This window comes from Typopeltis vanoorti, chromosome 23 (genome assembly GCF_054136105.1).
Source record: "Typopeltis vanoorti isolate ZY-2024b chromosome 23, IOZ_Tvanoo_1.0, whole genome shotgun sequence".
Taxonomy (NCBI): Eukaryota; Metazoa; Arthropoda; class Arachnida; order Uropygi; family Thelyphonidae; genus Typopeltis; species Typopeltis vanoorti.
In genome coordinates, this window is record NC_143571.1 from 73,667,547 (window position 1) to 73,684,596 (window position 17,050).

Consider the following 17,050-nt stretch of genomic DNA (forward strand, 5'->3'; position numbering starts at 1 on the left):
TTCTGACTAATTTCTCTCTTATTCCATATGTATTTATTCAATTGACTTCCTACCATACCAGCTTTGTTGATTCTATTGTCTATTTCCATATTTAATTTACCATCTTCAAAATCGTGCCTAAGTAGCTGAAATGTTTTACTTGTTCCATAGGTTCCCCATTCACAACACAGTTGACATTTTCAACAATTTTACCTATTTTCATTGTCTTTGTCTTTTTAATGCCGACCTTCATACCATATCTATTACAACAGTTATTCAATTTAGTCAGGGAATCTTGCAAACTTGTAGCGGATTTATTCAGAAGTATAACATCATCTGCATAAAGCAAAGAGCTGACATTAACATCTCAAATTCTGATATGTTTAATACCACTTTCCTTCAAAATGTGATACATATAGTTAATTAATAACAGAGGGGATAATGTACATCCTTGTCTCACACCAGATTTAACATTAAACCATCTTCCTGTACATCCTTCAATTCTAACTGCCAACTTACAACTCAAATACAGACTAAGTATTGCTTGATATAATGCCCCATTGACACCATATAACTGTAGCATATTGAATAGCTTCTCTCTTGCACCTTGTCATATGCCTTTTCCAGATCGACAAAACTTAAATACAGATCTTTGTTATATTCCCATGATATTCCCATGCTTTCTCGACTATTTGTTGTAAAGTAAAGATCTGATCCTGACAGCCTCTATTTGGTCTGAATCCAGCTTGTTATTCACCAAGCTTTTCTTCCACAATTCTTCTGAACCATTTCTCAAGTATACTTGCATAGATCTTGCCAGGAACACTCAGTAGGGAAATACCTCTGTAATTCTCACATTCAGTTTTGTTTCCCTTTTTATATATGGGCACTATTAGAGCTCTACTCCAATCATCGGGAATTCGTCCCTGTGTCCAGGCTTTCTGAACTATGCAGTGCAGCCACTGTAAGACTTTTATACCACCATACTTTAGCATTTCTGGTCAAATATCATCTACTCCTGCTGCCTTTCCACATTTCTGCCTTTGATAGCTTTTTTCTACTTCAAGTATGGATATGTATTCCTGACTATATGCCTGTTGAGTGTTTTTTACCACTCTGCTATCACTGCTTGTTTCATTTAGCAATTATTCGAAGTAATTACTCCATACTTCAAGGATATCTTTTTCTCCTGTTTTCATGTCACCTTTAGCATCTCTAACTCCTTTTACAGCACTCTTTCCTCCATTTCTAAGCTTCTTCAACAACCTGCAGAATATCTTACCACCTTCTTGATATTTATTTTCTATGTTCTTGCCAAAATCCTGTCCTGACTTTTGTTTAGCGAGTTTTACAGTGTTTTGCTTTCTTACATTTGTCTCTGTATTCTCTAAGAGCAAAAGCTGACTTATTTGCCAGGAACTTTTGATATGCTTTCTTCTTTTCCTTCACTGCTTCTTTAACTTCCTGTGACCACCATGGAGTCCTGATTTTTCTATCTTTGCAGACAACCTCACCAAGTGCCTCTCTGGCTGAATCAATAAGGGTTTTCTCCAAGGTTTGGTTCCTGTTCTCAAACTCTTTCATTTTTTCTTTAATAATCTTTCTGTATGTTAGTCTACAGTTCACATCTGAGAGCTGCTCAACTTTTATTCGCATTAAAACTTTTTTACATGTTATTCTTTTCAATATGAAATTCAAAAACCCTTCACAAATAAATAAAAGTGTGATGTAGCATATTACAGTTATAATAAGAAATAAAATTATAATTTTATACACAATTATAAACACCCACAAAAGATTTCCCATTGAATGAGATTTTGACTTGTATCGAAAAAATGGATGATGCTTCTGATTTTCTTATGGATGCTGATCCTAACATTGAACAAAGCATTGCAAAATGCTCTTCGATGTTACAAAGATATGCATGCAGAATAAATGTAAGAAAAATTCTCTGTAAACTACAAATGCAATTTTTTCAAAAAAAAACTCATGTTCATTATTAACAATGAAAATCTTTACTTGTTTTTCATTTTATTTTAATTTTTTTAACTTTTTTTGTGTACATTAATTAGTAGTTAATTAGAGCTTGTAGTAAACAAATGATGCAGCTTTTAATTTTTCTTTTTTTCATCAATACTGCAATTGTCTGTAACACATTACGCTATAATAATTTTTTTAAACAGTGTGGTTTTGCATAGCATGAAACTTTATTCACACCTAGTAACTGTGCTGCACAAGGTATTATAGTATAGAGCAAAGGGTGTCTTTAAATTGGAATAAATCAGATACTACAATGGAGGATATTATAATTCTTTCTTTTAAGGTTACACGGTGGTCAGCATTCATTGTGAAGAATTTATGGAGACACAACACACATGTTAGAATAATTAACTTTATAGTTCACCCACCATTTCTAGATCCCTTCTTGGCTTGGTGCCAAGAATAGTCGATTCATGCTGATGAAAGGGAGAAAGAAATGAAGGATGTACGAATTGGTCGCCAACATGCGAAATCACGTGCTTTCTTGTCTGTCGCTGTACTAGTACTAGTACAGCGTTGCATTATTTTTTTATTATTAATGTGTATGATGGATCCAATACAGTCAACAAGTTCTATTGTTACACGTTTCAATAGCTCTTGCAAAAGAATATTGAATAATGTGCTGACATTCTTCTAAAAAGAATCGTCAGAAGGCCGTCTTCTTGTTCCCCTTTCTCAAGTCATAAAATGTGCAAGTGCAATTGCGGGCATATCGGGGTCGACTGTTAAAAGAATTCGTAGGGAATCAAAAGGCGAAGGTAAGCCAAAATTTAAATCTCCTAAAAAAAAAGTGCCAGAGAAAGAAAACCATCGAAACCGTAGCTTTGAATGATTTTGATGTAGACGTTATAAGAAGAGCTATTCACGAATTTTACGTGGGCGAGAAAAGAGTGCCAACTGTTCCGAAATTGATTCCTGTGCTTAAAGAAAAAATTAATTTTCCTTGGAAAAGAAAAACTTTAAGGAAAATACTTCATGAAATCGGATTTTGTTTTAAAAAGTCCCAGAATAAAAGGAAACTTATCATGGAGCGAAGTGACATTGTTTAATGTAGAACGCAGTATTTGCACCTATTAACACTCTACGTACATTTTTCCAACTGTTATACAAGCAAAATAGTTACACTTTAAAAACAGCAATGTTCGTAAAAGAAAAGCTAAATTTTCCGACCTGTAATAATAAACAAACTCAGTTTGTTTATTATTACATCCCAGAAAACAGACTGATTACCCTATTATCGGAATGGATTCTCCTTTTTCTGACATGTGCAGGTGTCGAGGGACCTCAAATCGGTGGGCGAACTATACTTAACATTAAGCATCAATGTTTCAACCTCTGTATTGAGGTTATCAGGAAAACATATGTACAGGATACAAGCTACATGGTGCTGCACTATACAAAAGTAAGATGAATGTAAATGTTTGTTAATCATTTATCCTAGCCTAACCTCTGGTAAAAAAAAAAAAAGTTTAATAAATGGAACTACATTGAACAGTTTCTAAAGTCCTTTCGTATTGAGATTTTCTTCTGTCTGTGATTGTTCTGATTGCAATATGGGTTGAAGATGGGTCCTCCACATTCTTTGAATAATTAATCCATCATTTTTGTTCAGATTTGGATGATGTTTCAGCATTTCACAAACTTCTTTGAATTTTCTTTCAAACAAGGTTTTGGTGCAGTGTAGGGACTTAGTGCCTTTCCAGTCAATTCTGTAGCATGTTTGGAGTGTGTGTGGTCTGATAGACCTGTTTTACCATAGTGGAGGTATTTAATGTGGCTTTTGTGTTCATCTTTTCTGATTGGGATGGTGCTTCCTGTTTCCCCTATGTAAGGTAGGTTACAGTTACATTGAATTTTGTAAACCCCCTGTATGGGCAAGGGGGAGAGGATTGGAAGAGGATCTTTGGAGGAACTAAGTAAATTTCTTAATTTTGCTGGGGATTTGAAGGTTGTATTTAAGTTGTGTTCTATCTATTTTTTTCTGAAATGCCCCTAATGTAGGGTATGGCTATGGCTTTCTTGTAATATTTTTTGCTTATAATGGCATTTTTATGAAGGATCTTGTGAACTTTTTTTTTTTATTGTGGCCATTTTTTACAAATGTTTGGGTAATAATTTCTAATTGTTGGTTCAGAGCTTGTTCGTTGGAGCAAATTGTTAAGGCTCTGTGTTTGAGGGTACTGATGATCCCTAGTTTTTGTGTTGGATGGTGGTATGAATTTTTTTGTATGTATTGGCCTGTATGTGTAGGTTTGTGGTAGACAGTGAAGGAGAGGCAGCCAGAGGGAAGATGTGTGACGAGTGTGTTTAGAAAAGGAAGAGAGTCGTTGTTTTTGATTTTGTTGGTGAATTGGATGCATTTGTGTTGTTTGTTCATTTGGCTTAGGAATTGTATTTATTGTTTTGCATCTGTGGAGCCAAATGACGAAAATATCATCAACATAGTCAACTGAGTCAGACTTTGTGCTTTAGGCTGGCCAAATCTAGAGTTCACTGCTCGAAGTCTTCCATGTAAAAGTTAGCTATTGGGTGGGGACAGTGGCAAGCCCATGGCCATACCCTCTTTTTGTAGGTAAAAATTATTTTGCCACATGAAATACCTGGAGCGGAGTACGTGGGCAAAGAGGATATTGATATCGGGTGGAAATATGTTTTGTAAGAGAAGAGTAGTAAAGGGGCAGTTATGTCAAAGTTGACTAGTAAATTTTTGTCATTGAGCGTGATGTTTCTAATCTTGTTTATGAAGTGTTATGTGTAGTTTATGTAGGAGGGGGGAATGACCTACCAACTCCTTGAATGTGGCTGCTAATTTCTTGGCTGAATGATAATTAGGGCTGTCGATTCCTTCAACTATTGGTCACAGTGGTATGTTTGCTTTGTGTATTTTTGGCAGGCCGTAAAATTCTGGGAGCACAAGCATAATGTAGTATTAGTTTTTTGGTTGTTTCCTTTGGCTATGTGATCACCAATTTGATTAATTCTGTTGTTTTCTTTTTGATGCAGTTTGTAGGGTTGTAATTCACCATTTGGTATGTGTTGTAGTTGGATACCAATTTATTCATTTTTTCCAGGTATTCTGTCTGATCAAGGACAACAGTAGCATTACCTTTATCTGCTTTTGTAGTCACACTGTCTGGGTTATTTTTTAAGGATTTAAGGGCCAATTTTTCTGTTCTTGTTAGATTGCAATTTAGTCATTAGAGAATATTATAGATCCACTTGAATTTAATAGCCAAATGTGGAAAAACTTAAAAGCATTCAAATTTATCAGAGCGCTTATGAAAAGATTGTTTTCATAAGCTCTGGTAAATGTTTTTACATTTGTCCATAAAATATGGATGGGTCCATATCTTCTCTTCAGTGTCCTACTAATACCAAATCAAAGCCTCTTGGCTCTACTTTTAATATTTGTCAATTTTATTATATTTTATGTAAAGCTAAATTTTTATTTCTTTCCACTTTTTATCAGAGAGTCTAGTCATCTTCATTTCAGCTATGTAAAATAATCCTTTATAAACAGAAATGGAAGATATTAAAGATCCATGCATGCTTCATAGTTCATCAATAAATAAATATATATATATATATATATCAAGAGGAGGGAGAGGTTATGAGAACACAGTCCTCAGCAGTTTAGTTCCCATAGCTTGCACTACTTAAAAAACTTTCAGTGTTTCTCTTTCTCTCTCTCTCTCTCTCTCTCTCCCCATAAACACACACACACACACCTTGGAAAGAAGTCAATGGACAGCATAGTGTGAGAAGCAAACAGCCATGGTGCCCACCTTAATAAGATGTAGGACCTCCTTTTGCTGTGATGACCTCAGATCTTATGGGGCATACTTTCCACAAGCCTACGATAGCAATCAATGAGAATTTTGCAGCATTCGTACTGTAGGTATGTAATACCTACAGTACGAATGCTGTAGTATGTAATATGGTATGTAGTATGTATGTACTGTATGTTTGTAGCCAGTGCGCAATTGTGTTCAGGTGAAATGGATTTGAAAAGGGGAACTGATAGTTTGAAAGAGGTATTGCAATAGGATGCATGTTGCAGGCCTATCTGTTTGGCGAACTGTTGACAAATTGGGCCATCCCAGGTCAACAATCAGTGATACCATACTGAGATGGAGGTGTAGACAGTCAACTGCAAGTGCTAACTGCAGTGGATTACCCACCACACTTACTGAATGTGATCGTAGAGTGCCACAAAGGATAATATGTAAAAAACCGCCATTTGTTGGCCGATGCACTGAGTGTAGAGTTCCGGGCATTAACTGGAACATGAATCTGCAAAAAAAAAAAAAAAAAAAAAACATTCAGAACCGAGGCTCACAACATGTGTTTCCATGGTATTATGGCAATATGCAAGTCCTGAACCAACATGCGATGTCATCTTCAATAGTGCAAAGAGCGTGTACAGTAGAACATGGAAGCTTGGAAAGCTATGTTATGGAGCAACGAATCACACTACATCCTCTACAGAGCAAATGGACTGCTGTGGGTGTGTCAGATTCCCAGTGAATGTCTTTTACCAGAGTGCATAACCCTAACTATGAAATTCAGAGGTGGTGGTGTGATGGTATGGTCCTGTTTTTCTTTCTTTGGCCTGAGACCTATGTTTGTAGTGCCACGAACAATGAACTTCAAAAGGTATCTGAACATTCTAGACAATGCACTGTATCATAAGGCTGCTGTTGTAATTGTGTAGTTTGTGGACTAAGGTTGGAGTTAGAGATTCTATCTGCTTTGATGGTAAGCAGATGCATGTGAAGGAAAAAATCAGTCACTTTTGATAATCTTCAGTGATCTGCTGTGAATGAGAATGTGCCAGATATATATATTGATGATGTTCTAGATAAGGATTGAAAACTGGTTAACAGACTACAGTAAGTAGGGCTATTTAGAGGGGAGTCTTCAATGGGCTGGGTGATTGAGGTTTGAAGTTAGGCTCTTGATTTTTAATATATTCATAAATGGTTTAGTTCAGATTTTGAGTTAAATAATTTTTCTTTGTTGATATGAAGCTAGGAATAGTTGTCTTTTATACACATCTAAGTTGTTTACTGGATGATCTCAGAAGATTAAAAGAGTGGATAAGGAAGTGGGAATTAAAATTTAATGTGAACAAATGCAGATATATGGGATTTGGTAGAAAGTAGTATTAGATTAATACAGTATAAGATTAACAGACAGTGCAGAAAAAATTACTCAAATCCTTGTATTTATTATTTGGTTTAATAAGGAATTGTATTGATAAGATAGTTTAGTAAAGCCCGGCAGATAGTTGGTTTATTTAAAAAAAAAAAAAAAACTTTGCTCATAGGAGAAAAGAGGGTTATGATACCATAATACAAGTCTCTAACCAGGCTATTGGATTATGGCCTAGTGTTCATCAAAATTTTAATGGACGACAATAGAATAGAAAGTATTAGAAAAGATTCCCTAAGTATATGTTGGGGAAGGAGAAAAATTTAATGGAGTTTATAAGTAAACTGTAGAACATATATGATAGGAGTTTGTTGCACTTGGCTGAATGGCTGAAGCAAGTTCTGCTAGAGGACTTTTAAAAAAAAAAAAAAAAGAGAGAACAAATATACAGAGTTCATTTCTTACTGTTAGACTGAAAATATGTGGAATGGCTCTGAATATTGAGTTACAGATGTGGTGGATTTACGTAACTTTAAGAAAGAACTCTATAGTTGTAATGATGATCAGTTTTTTTCGGAATAGCTGAAAGACAAGTTAATTAAAATTTGCATATCATATTTGTGATTGTAAAATTTAGCAGTGCTGAAGGTGTTAAAATTATTATATATATTTGTGTATATAAATTTATGTAAAAAAAAATTAATTCATGTTAAAAAAATTTTAATTTTCTTGACTACAAAAGCTATGGAATGACTTCTAATGGGACTATATTGATCAAGTGCATATAAGAAACAATTATGTTATACCAACTAGTTTCACCAACTGAGGCTGTCAGCATCTTCAGGGTACATAACTGATGTAAGGCACTAAAAAGGTTAAAAACTGTTACAAACTATAATCAACCGATTCCAATTATATTAGACAAAGAACAGAGCACGTACAATACATGCATAAAGCGTGCATGATCTCACTTGTTGTTATTTAGGAACGTTCTATAGTTGGCACTGTAATTCAGTTCTGGTGAGTTTAAAGATCTAATGAGGATCTTCCAGATCACAGGCAAGATTAGTCCTTGGTTCCTGTTCAGGTTTTGTATACAGTGGGCAACTACTGTGGCTTCTTTAATAATTCGGGAGCGGAAGTCCTTTTCTATGTAAGGAATTGTGCTTCTGTCCCACTCTATGCTATGGTTCGTTCTTGAGAAATGAAACGCTAACCCCGATTTTTCTTCTCTGTTATTATTGACATCACCAGTGTATTCTTTTTGCCTAATTTCAAGGCTCCTTGAAGTCTGGCCGATGTAATTCAAGCCGCATAAACAAGGTATGTTGTAAACTCCAGCATATTTAAAGAAAGGATGGCTATGTTTTGGAGATCTTAAGAATTGCCTAATTGTTTTTTCTGTAGGTTTAAAGGCCACTCTTATTTTATGTGGTCTAAGGAGTCTTGCAATCTTATTTGAAACTGTCCCTAAGTAAGGAATGACGATGGTGGAAATATAATGTATGTCATCTCGTTGTCTTTGTGGTGGTGGGGAGGGGACAGAGAAAAGTATCTTGTGGACGAGTCTTCGAGGAAATCCATTCATGGTAAGGTTGTTAGATATCAGGGATAGTTCTTCCTGTAGGTCTTGTTGATCTGTTGTAAGGAGAGAGGCTCGTTCTTCAGCATGTGTACAATGCTAAGTTTCTGAGTAATGTGATGGGAGGAAATAAAATGTAAATAACGTCCTGTATTGGTAGGTTTGTGGTAAACTGAGAGGTTGATACCACCATTTGTTAGCTTCTTAATTAAAGTGTCCAGAAATGGTAATTGGTTATCTTTTTCAAGTTCTAGATTGAATTTGATTGTGTGGTGTAAAGATTTGATCTTGTTTAGAAAGTCTAACAGGTCCTGTTTTGTGTGGTTTCAAACAATAAAGATATCGTCCGCGTATCTCAACCATACTGTGGGTTTAGTGCCTACTTGAGATAAGATTTTACTTTCAAAATCCTCCATAAAGAGATCAGCACAAGATGGAAAGAGAGGGCTACCCATTGCAAGGCCAGTCAATTGCTGATATATGGTTTTATTCCATATGAAAAAGTTTGATGTTAAACAATGACGGAACAGAGAAGTAATATCTTGTGGGAGTAAACTTCCTAAAATGTTGATGACTTCCTCCACAGGGATGTTAGTGAATAGAGATATAACATCCAGGCTGGCGAGTAGATCCGTATTGGAGATTGAGATGTTGTTCAGTTTCTCTATGAAATGTTGCGAATTTTGTTTATAAGTATCCGAATTATGGATGTGTGGTTTGAGGAGGCCTGCGAGGTGTTTAGATAACAGATAAGTGGGCGAATTGATTCCATCTACAATTGGGCATAGTGGTATTCCATTTTTGTGTACTTTAGGAGCTCCATATATTCTCAGTGTTAGTCGATGCATAGATTTCGATCTTCATTTTAAGTCTATAGGCCAGTTCACCATGTGAGGTATGAAATTGTATTAACAAAACCAGAGATCAGTATACTTAAAAAAAAGGTTTCAATTTTGCGATAACACCTGATCATGTCCCTAAAGTGGATATCATTTGTAATATAGAAAAGGCAGTCTTGTCATTACTGGAACCCATAGCTAATGATATTAGATTAAAAAGTAGTATCATCCTCTCATCTTCCAGAACTCCTAACGAAAACATCACTCCTCTGGAAAAAAGAACATTGTGTAGTTTGAAGAAAAAGAAAGACATTATCATATTAAAGGCAGATAAGGGAAATTCCACAGTGATTTTAAACACCAGTGATTACGAAAATAAGATTAACCGCTGACTATCGGATACATCAACCTACCATGTCCTAGTTACAGATCCAACACTAAAGAATCACAATGACATCAACGATTTAATACTCTACATGGTGATCTGGCCTATAGACTTAAAACGAATGGAATACCACTACGCCCGATTGTAGGTGGAATCAATTCGCCCACTTATCTGTTATCTAAACACCTGACAGGCCTCCTCAAATCATATATAAGTATCCAAATCATAATTTGGATACTTATATATGAAATTCGCAACATTTCATAGAGAAACTGAACAACACCTCAATCTCCAATAAGGGTCTACTCGCCAGCCAGGATGTTACATCTCTATTCACTAACATCCCCGTGGAGGAAGTCATCAACATTTTAGGAAGTTTACTCCCACAACATATTACTTCTCTGTTCCGTCATTGTTTAACATCAAACTTTTTCATATGGAATAAAACCATATATCAGCAATTGACTGGCCTTGCAATGGTAGCCCTCTCTCTCTCTCTCTCTCCATCTTGTGCTGATCTCTTTATGGAGGATTTTGAAAGTAAAATCTTATCTCAAGTAGACCCTAAACCACAGTATGGTGGAGATACGTGGACGATATCTTTATTGTTTGAAACCACACAAAACAGGACCTGTTAGACTTTCTAAACAAGATCAACTCTTTACACTACACAATCAAATCAATCTAGAACTTGAAAAAGATAACAATTACCATTTCTGGACACTTTAATTAAGAAGCTAACGAATGATGGTATCAACGCTTAGTTTACTGCAAACCTACCAATACAGGATGTTATTTACATTTCACTTCCTCCCACCACATTTCTCAGAAACTTAGCATTGTACACATGCTGAAGAACCGAGCCTCTCTCCTTACAACAGATCAACAAGACCTCCAGGAAGAACTATCCCTGATATCTAACAACCTTACCATGAATGGATTTCCTCGAAGACTCGTCCACAAGATACTTTTCTCTGACCCCCATAAAGACAACGAGATGACATATGTTATATTTCTACCATCGTCATTCCATACTTAGGGACAGTTTCGAATAAGATTGCAAGACTCCTTAGACCACATAAGATCTTAAGATCTCCAAAAGATAGCCATCCTTTCTTCAAATATGCTGGAGTTTACAACATACCTTGTTCATGCGGCTTGAATTACATTGGCCAGACTTCAAGGAGCCTTGAAATTAGGCAACAAGAACACATTGGTGAAGTCAATAATAACAGAGACGAAAAATCGGGGTTAGCTTTTCTCAAGAACAAACCATAGCATAGAGTGGGATAGAAGCACAATTCCTTACATAGAAAGGGACTTCTGCTCCCAAATTATTAAAGAAGCCACAGCAGTTGCCCACTGTATACAAAACCTGAACAGGAAAACCAAGGACTAATCTTGCCTGTGATCTGGAAGACCCTTATTAGATCTCTAAACTCACCAGAACTGAATTACAGTGCCAACTATAGAACTTTCCTAATTAACAACAAGTGAGATCATGCATGCTTTATGCATGCATTGTACGCACTCTTTTCTTTGTTTAATATAATTGACAATGTATCCTGAAGATGCCGGCATCCTCAGTTGGTGAAACTAGTTGGTATAACATAGTTGTTTCTTATATGTACACGAAGAATATAGTCCCATTAGAAGTCATTCCATAAAAAAATCACTTATTATTATGTGACACCTTCAAGGAGTCCAAAGACTCGTCGAGGGAGGACACCTGCCCTACACCCCTCCTTCTCCACCACTTAATCCACCAAATGCGGCGAACCACTACTACCATCATTCACACTAGTGCCATCTACTGTCCACCATCGCTAGTATTTTTTGTCTGTAAATTGCATGTGTACTCAAGGCTGATTTCTCTGTATGTTGGATGAAAAATCCAAGTTTCCAGGAGAAAAAACCCTGCTACCTTCATATGAGATTGACTAGCTTACCTTCATTTGAAAAAAATCCATATTAAGATTCTTCTCATCACAACGAGAATCAAATTTAGGCCTTTTCCAGTCGAAGGGCGCAACATGCCATCATCTTCCAGTTGCATTATGGAGGTGCTTAATTAAAAAAAGAATAAAAGAAAGGAAGAAGATAAGCTTCGCGAATTAAGCCATGCTATATATGAGTGGTGGATTTCATGTTATGCATGACTATGGTGGTTATTGTTTATTGTATGGTTTATCTACTGTTCAACCCCCCACACACACACACACACCACCACCACCACCTTTCTGTGGAGTTGGTTTTCCTTCAAGAAAAACCTCTCAAAAGCATAGAACTGACCTTCAATTAAGCATTAAGTAAGATAACTTCCCAGAGGTATGAATGCAAATTTGGGTAATTCTTGGAGTTTGTGCTTATTGCCACTTTAAATGGAGACTTAAATCTCAGCAGAGACAAGTGATGTATTTTTTTATGTAAATAAATATACTTATACATTTATGTATTTTCTTGTTTGTGTTCTTCCTAACACTAAAAATGTGAAGGGAAAAAAAATTGATAAATCATATTTTTTGAGCTGCAAGATTAGGATGATTTCAATTGGTTTATTCAGTTTTATATTTGTAGATCTTTTCTTTATAATGTTTAGTAGTAAAATGAACATATTGGATGCTTAATAGTCATTTTAATAATATGCCTGTATAATTACCTGCCTACTGTCCTTCAAATTTAAGACAGAAGAAATCATTAACCTAGTGAAGAAGAATCTAGCAGTTTTTTACAAGTGGTTGTCTCATGTTTTCATTGACATATTCAACCAGTTTTTAAACAGCCAAAGAAAACTGTTTGTTTTTATTTGATTGAAATAAACCTTAGAATAACAAATAGCTATTAGATTACTGCATTTCTGGTTATCTTATAACTAGTACCACAAATAAATCTTAATAGACAAGAAATTATATTATTGTTTAATCCTATTACCTAAGCATAAAAGCAAACAAAGTTTGCACATGAAATATCTCCATGTGTGGAATTAGCCTTCACAATTGGGCTACTTGTATATAGAGACTGTTGGTTTTACATCAGTTGTCTTAGTATTCCATTATGGGAAGCATCACTAACAGATCAGTTTGATCTTTATTGAGGTTCCCTCAGTAGGTGCTAGGCCCTGGAAGATACCAAGCATAAATCTATGCAAAAGCAATATATATTGTCAGCAATTTGTTCCATTCACAACAAATGCAAAATGCATTCGACATGAAGCTGTTTAATCATCTCACCTTGTCTATTCCTTCACTTTTTTTTTTTTAAATAAATACAGGTATTTTAGAATAATACTATATGTTTACAGGTGAGAGTACAGTTACCCATCCACCTGACTCCTTACAGCTGGAGCATGCTCATCTTTCATATGAATCAACAGTTAGAAAGGTGGAACAGCTAACTAAGGGAATGTCTGGCCGTGAGCTTATGGTTGCCATTGATGAGGTAATATTGATTCACTGTCTATAAGAAGTTTGACTTTTTATATTTGGTTAGGATACCATCTAAGATATTGATTAGAAATGAATTGTACTGTACAATATTAACTTCTGATGAATACTATTAAGAGTAATGAATATGGTAAGTGAAGGAAAACAGATTTGTATCATAGAATCTAATTTGATGCCTAAAACATTTAGATTAAAGTAGAATTCTTGCAGCAGATAATGTAATGAATAAAATCAATCTGTTTTACAAAAACAGGTTGTTTCAAAAATATATGTATACATGCTTTAAAAATTGTATATTTCATAAAGCTCGCCTGGTCGGCTGAGTGGTTAGTGTGTCTGCTCTCCATCCAAAAGGCTGCGGGTTCGAATCCCATCGTGGACATGGTTGTGATTGTCTGTGGAAATACTAGTGGTGGTAGTGGGTGGTAGATGGTGTTGGTGTAGTTGCAGTTAGTTGTAGTTGGATTGAGTGGTGGAGACAGAGAGTTGTAGAGTAAGTGCCCTCACTCAATGAGTCTTTGGACTCCCTGGAAATGTCATGTAATAATAATAATAATAAACATATGCAATTTAAATTTTCTTTATCACATTTTAAAGCTAAGAGATAGACAGTTTTTTTCACAACTCTTCAGAAGGATGTCAATCTTCCTCGGATCACTGTGTGAATGGAAATCTCTTCACATGGAATAACTAGACCTTATTGATTCCATGGTACTGTTAATGGAAAATTATCATAAAATGCTTTGAGATTATTATTATTATTATGTAACACCTCCAAGGAGTCCAAAGACTCATTGAGGGAGGGCATCTACTCTATAACACTCAGTGTCCACCAACTACAGCAAACCATCATCATCTGCTGCCAACTGCCACCACTAGCATTTTCACAGACAATCACAAACATCCATGCCCGTGGTTGGATTCAAACCTGCAGCCTTTTGGCTGGAGAGCAGATATGCTAACCACTTGGCCAACCAAGTGGTTAGCGTATAGCATAACAGAAACATAATATGTTTCTATAAGTTAAGGGGATAAAAATCCCTTCTTGTTTTTCAGCCAGTATGAAAAGCCTTTTTGGCTTTTCATAATATGTTTCTGTTATGTGACACATCCATTGGTGGTTTTTCAACAAGATGGGGAAAAAGATATTATTACAATAAATTACTTTAGCAGACTGCTTGTCAAAATTATTATTTTTACTTCATGGATAGGCAATTTTCTTGCTTCTTTCTACACACCGATGATGTACTGTTGGTTTCAGTACAAAATATCTCTACTTTCATTTCATTAAAGTTAATTTCTGTGGTTATTGTGTAATTTATTTATTTATTTATTCACGTGGGGTTTCCCCTGTTCCTCAACCCCCCTTAGGACTGGTTGAGCCCTCCTAATGAGGGAGTAAGTACTTTATCCTATGACTGTAGCCTGTGTGTACACGGGGCCGGTTTGCCTGCTTGCAAGATGAAAAACCCCAGATAAACTGGGGGGGGGGGGGGGGGGACCCTGCTGTCCATGCCCAAGACCAGCTAACTTGGCTATGGCTGAGAAACATTCTTAAGCTCTTCATGTTGTCGACAGGAATCGAACCTAGGACACTCCTTCCCCAGGCATATGGTTGTGAAGCGCATAACCACTAGGCAAACTGCATGGATGTGTAATTATATATATATATATATATATATATATATTTATGCAATTTTCTTGTTCCAGTTTACGAATTGATTCTTCCATCATCATGTCATTCTACAGTCTTGCTTTCCTATAGTATGGTCAGTATAGAACTCTTAGTATACATATTCTCTTAGAGAGAACTCTTAGAGTACATATTCAGCTTGTTCCTAATATGGGAAACATTCCAAAAGTAATGCTTCCTTTGTGATAGCCCCACTTAAAAGAGAAATGTCAATGAAACAAAAGACATTCTGATGCATTTTCTCCACTCCATAAGTTTTTCGGAGCTATTATAGTAAATTCTTCGGGTTGTTTTTGGAACCATTTTTATCTCCCCTTATCTGTTTCAATTTATGAAATAACTAGAATTAGAACCTTTTTTAAATGGGCAGTGGGACAAGTGCTCCTGCCATTATAACGTGTTGTACCATCATTTTTGTGTATGATTTAAGCCAATAAAGAATACCTAATAACAAATGTAATACATGAGAAAGTAAGGATTTGGTATTGGGTTATGAAGAGAGGTTAGTAAAATAGGTGTTTGATGCCAGACGAAGACCAAGATTTAGGTGGATTAATTATAAAGCCATTTATTTTTTCCTCTTTTGGTGTTGTTTATACTGTGAAGGACTATTATGAATTTATTATTATTATTATTGTATGGGCACCTCTGTTGAGTCCAAAGACTCATCGCAGGAGACTCAAACTATCCACACAATCTATCACACCTCTCCTTGAACACATTAACAGGCAAAGCACTCACAACTGAGTCTGGCAACCCATTCCACTTATTCACAACTCTTAAGCAAAAAATCTAGTCCTAACACCCATACTAACCACCCCTTTATTCAACTCCCTGGTATGACCTCTTGTTCTCGCCGCTCTAGCCAAGTGTTGAAACATTTCCCCATCAGTCCTATGAAAACCTTTAACCTCCCTACCAGCTGAGATGGATGAAATAGTGAGACCAAATTGCACTTCTTATCCATGTTATTCAATAGGTGTTACAGACTCGTATCTAGATTTAGCATGACGTCTATAGATGTTATGGCTGGTTCAGGGGATTAGGCAAATTAAATGTTTCTATTATATCCCCTCTTTTTCTCCTATCAACCAACTTCTGCATTCCGCACACCTTCAATCTATCCTCATAAGGAACATTCCACAGGCCACTCACCATCTTGGTCACTCGCTTCTGAATCCTCTCTCCACTGCTACTTCCTCCTCAAAAAACCTAGGGGACCAGACTTGAGTACAGTAATCCATATGTGCGCATAACAAGGTCTTATAAAGAAGAATAAGAACTTCCTTATCTCTACTTGTTAAAGTGTTCTTCAATAGCCAAGTAATCTTATGGACTACATTGGCAATATGTTCTGTAAACCTTAATTCTCTGTCTACCACCACTCCTAAATCTTAAGCTTCATCTATTTCCTGCAGTACAGTGCTATCAATGTGATACTCACCTTGTAATCTGTCATCACAATCAAATTCCTGCTATATACCTTCAAGGGATGTACAGGATATGATAGTACTACATGAAAATTTACACCATTAATAACTTCCTATCTACAATTTTCTTCCAAATCAGTCTGTTACTTGTCAAGACTCCAACATTATCAAATCTTACATTTCTGTTGTCTAAGACACTTTATGCCATATCAATCCACCTATATCTTGGTCTTCCTCTGGGTCGTTTTCCTGCCAACCGGCAGAGAACAACTGTTTTGCTAATCTTTCCTCACCCATTTTGTTTAAATGACCATACCACCAGAGATTAGCTCTGCTAACGCATTCCTGGATGCTGACAATATCAACTTCTTTCCTAATATCCTCGTTTTTAATATGATTTTGCCATTGATGCCATCTGTTCATGCCCCTAAGCTTTCTCAGGACTCTCATATCTACAGTCTCTAGTCTTTGGTCAAGTGTTTTACTTCTAACCCAGCTCTCAGAT

The 17,050-nt window shown here is 36.0% G+C and overlaps 1 protein-coding gene across 1 annotated transcript in view; it reads left to right on the plus strand.

Annotated features, from left to right (window-relative positions):
- LOC150093978 (ubiquitin carboxyl-terminal hydrolase 25-like) overlaps positions 1-17,050 on the plus strand; it is a 551,531-nt gene that overhangs the window by 439,623 nt on the left and 94,858 nt on the right. Inside the window, exon 18 of the mRNA XM_090413163.1 lies at positions 13,281-13,417. Within this exon, the coding sequence (XP_090269289.1) occupies positions 13,281-13,417 (137 nt within the window). The remainder of the gene's footprint in view (positions 1-13,280; positions 13,418-17,050) is intronic.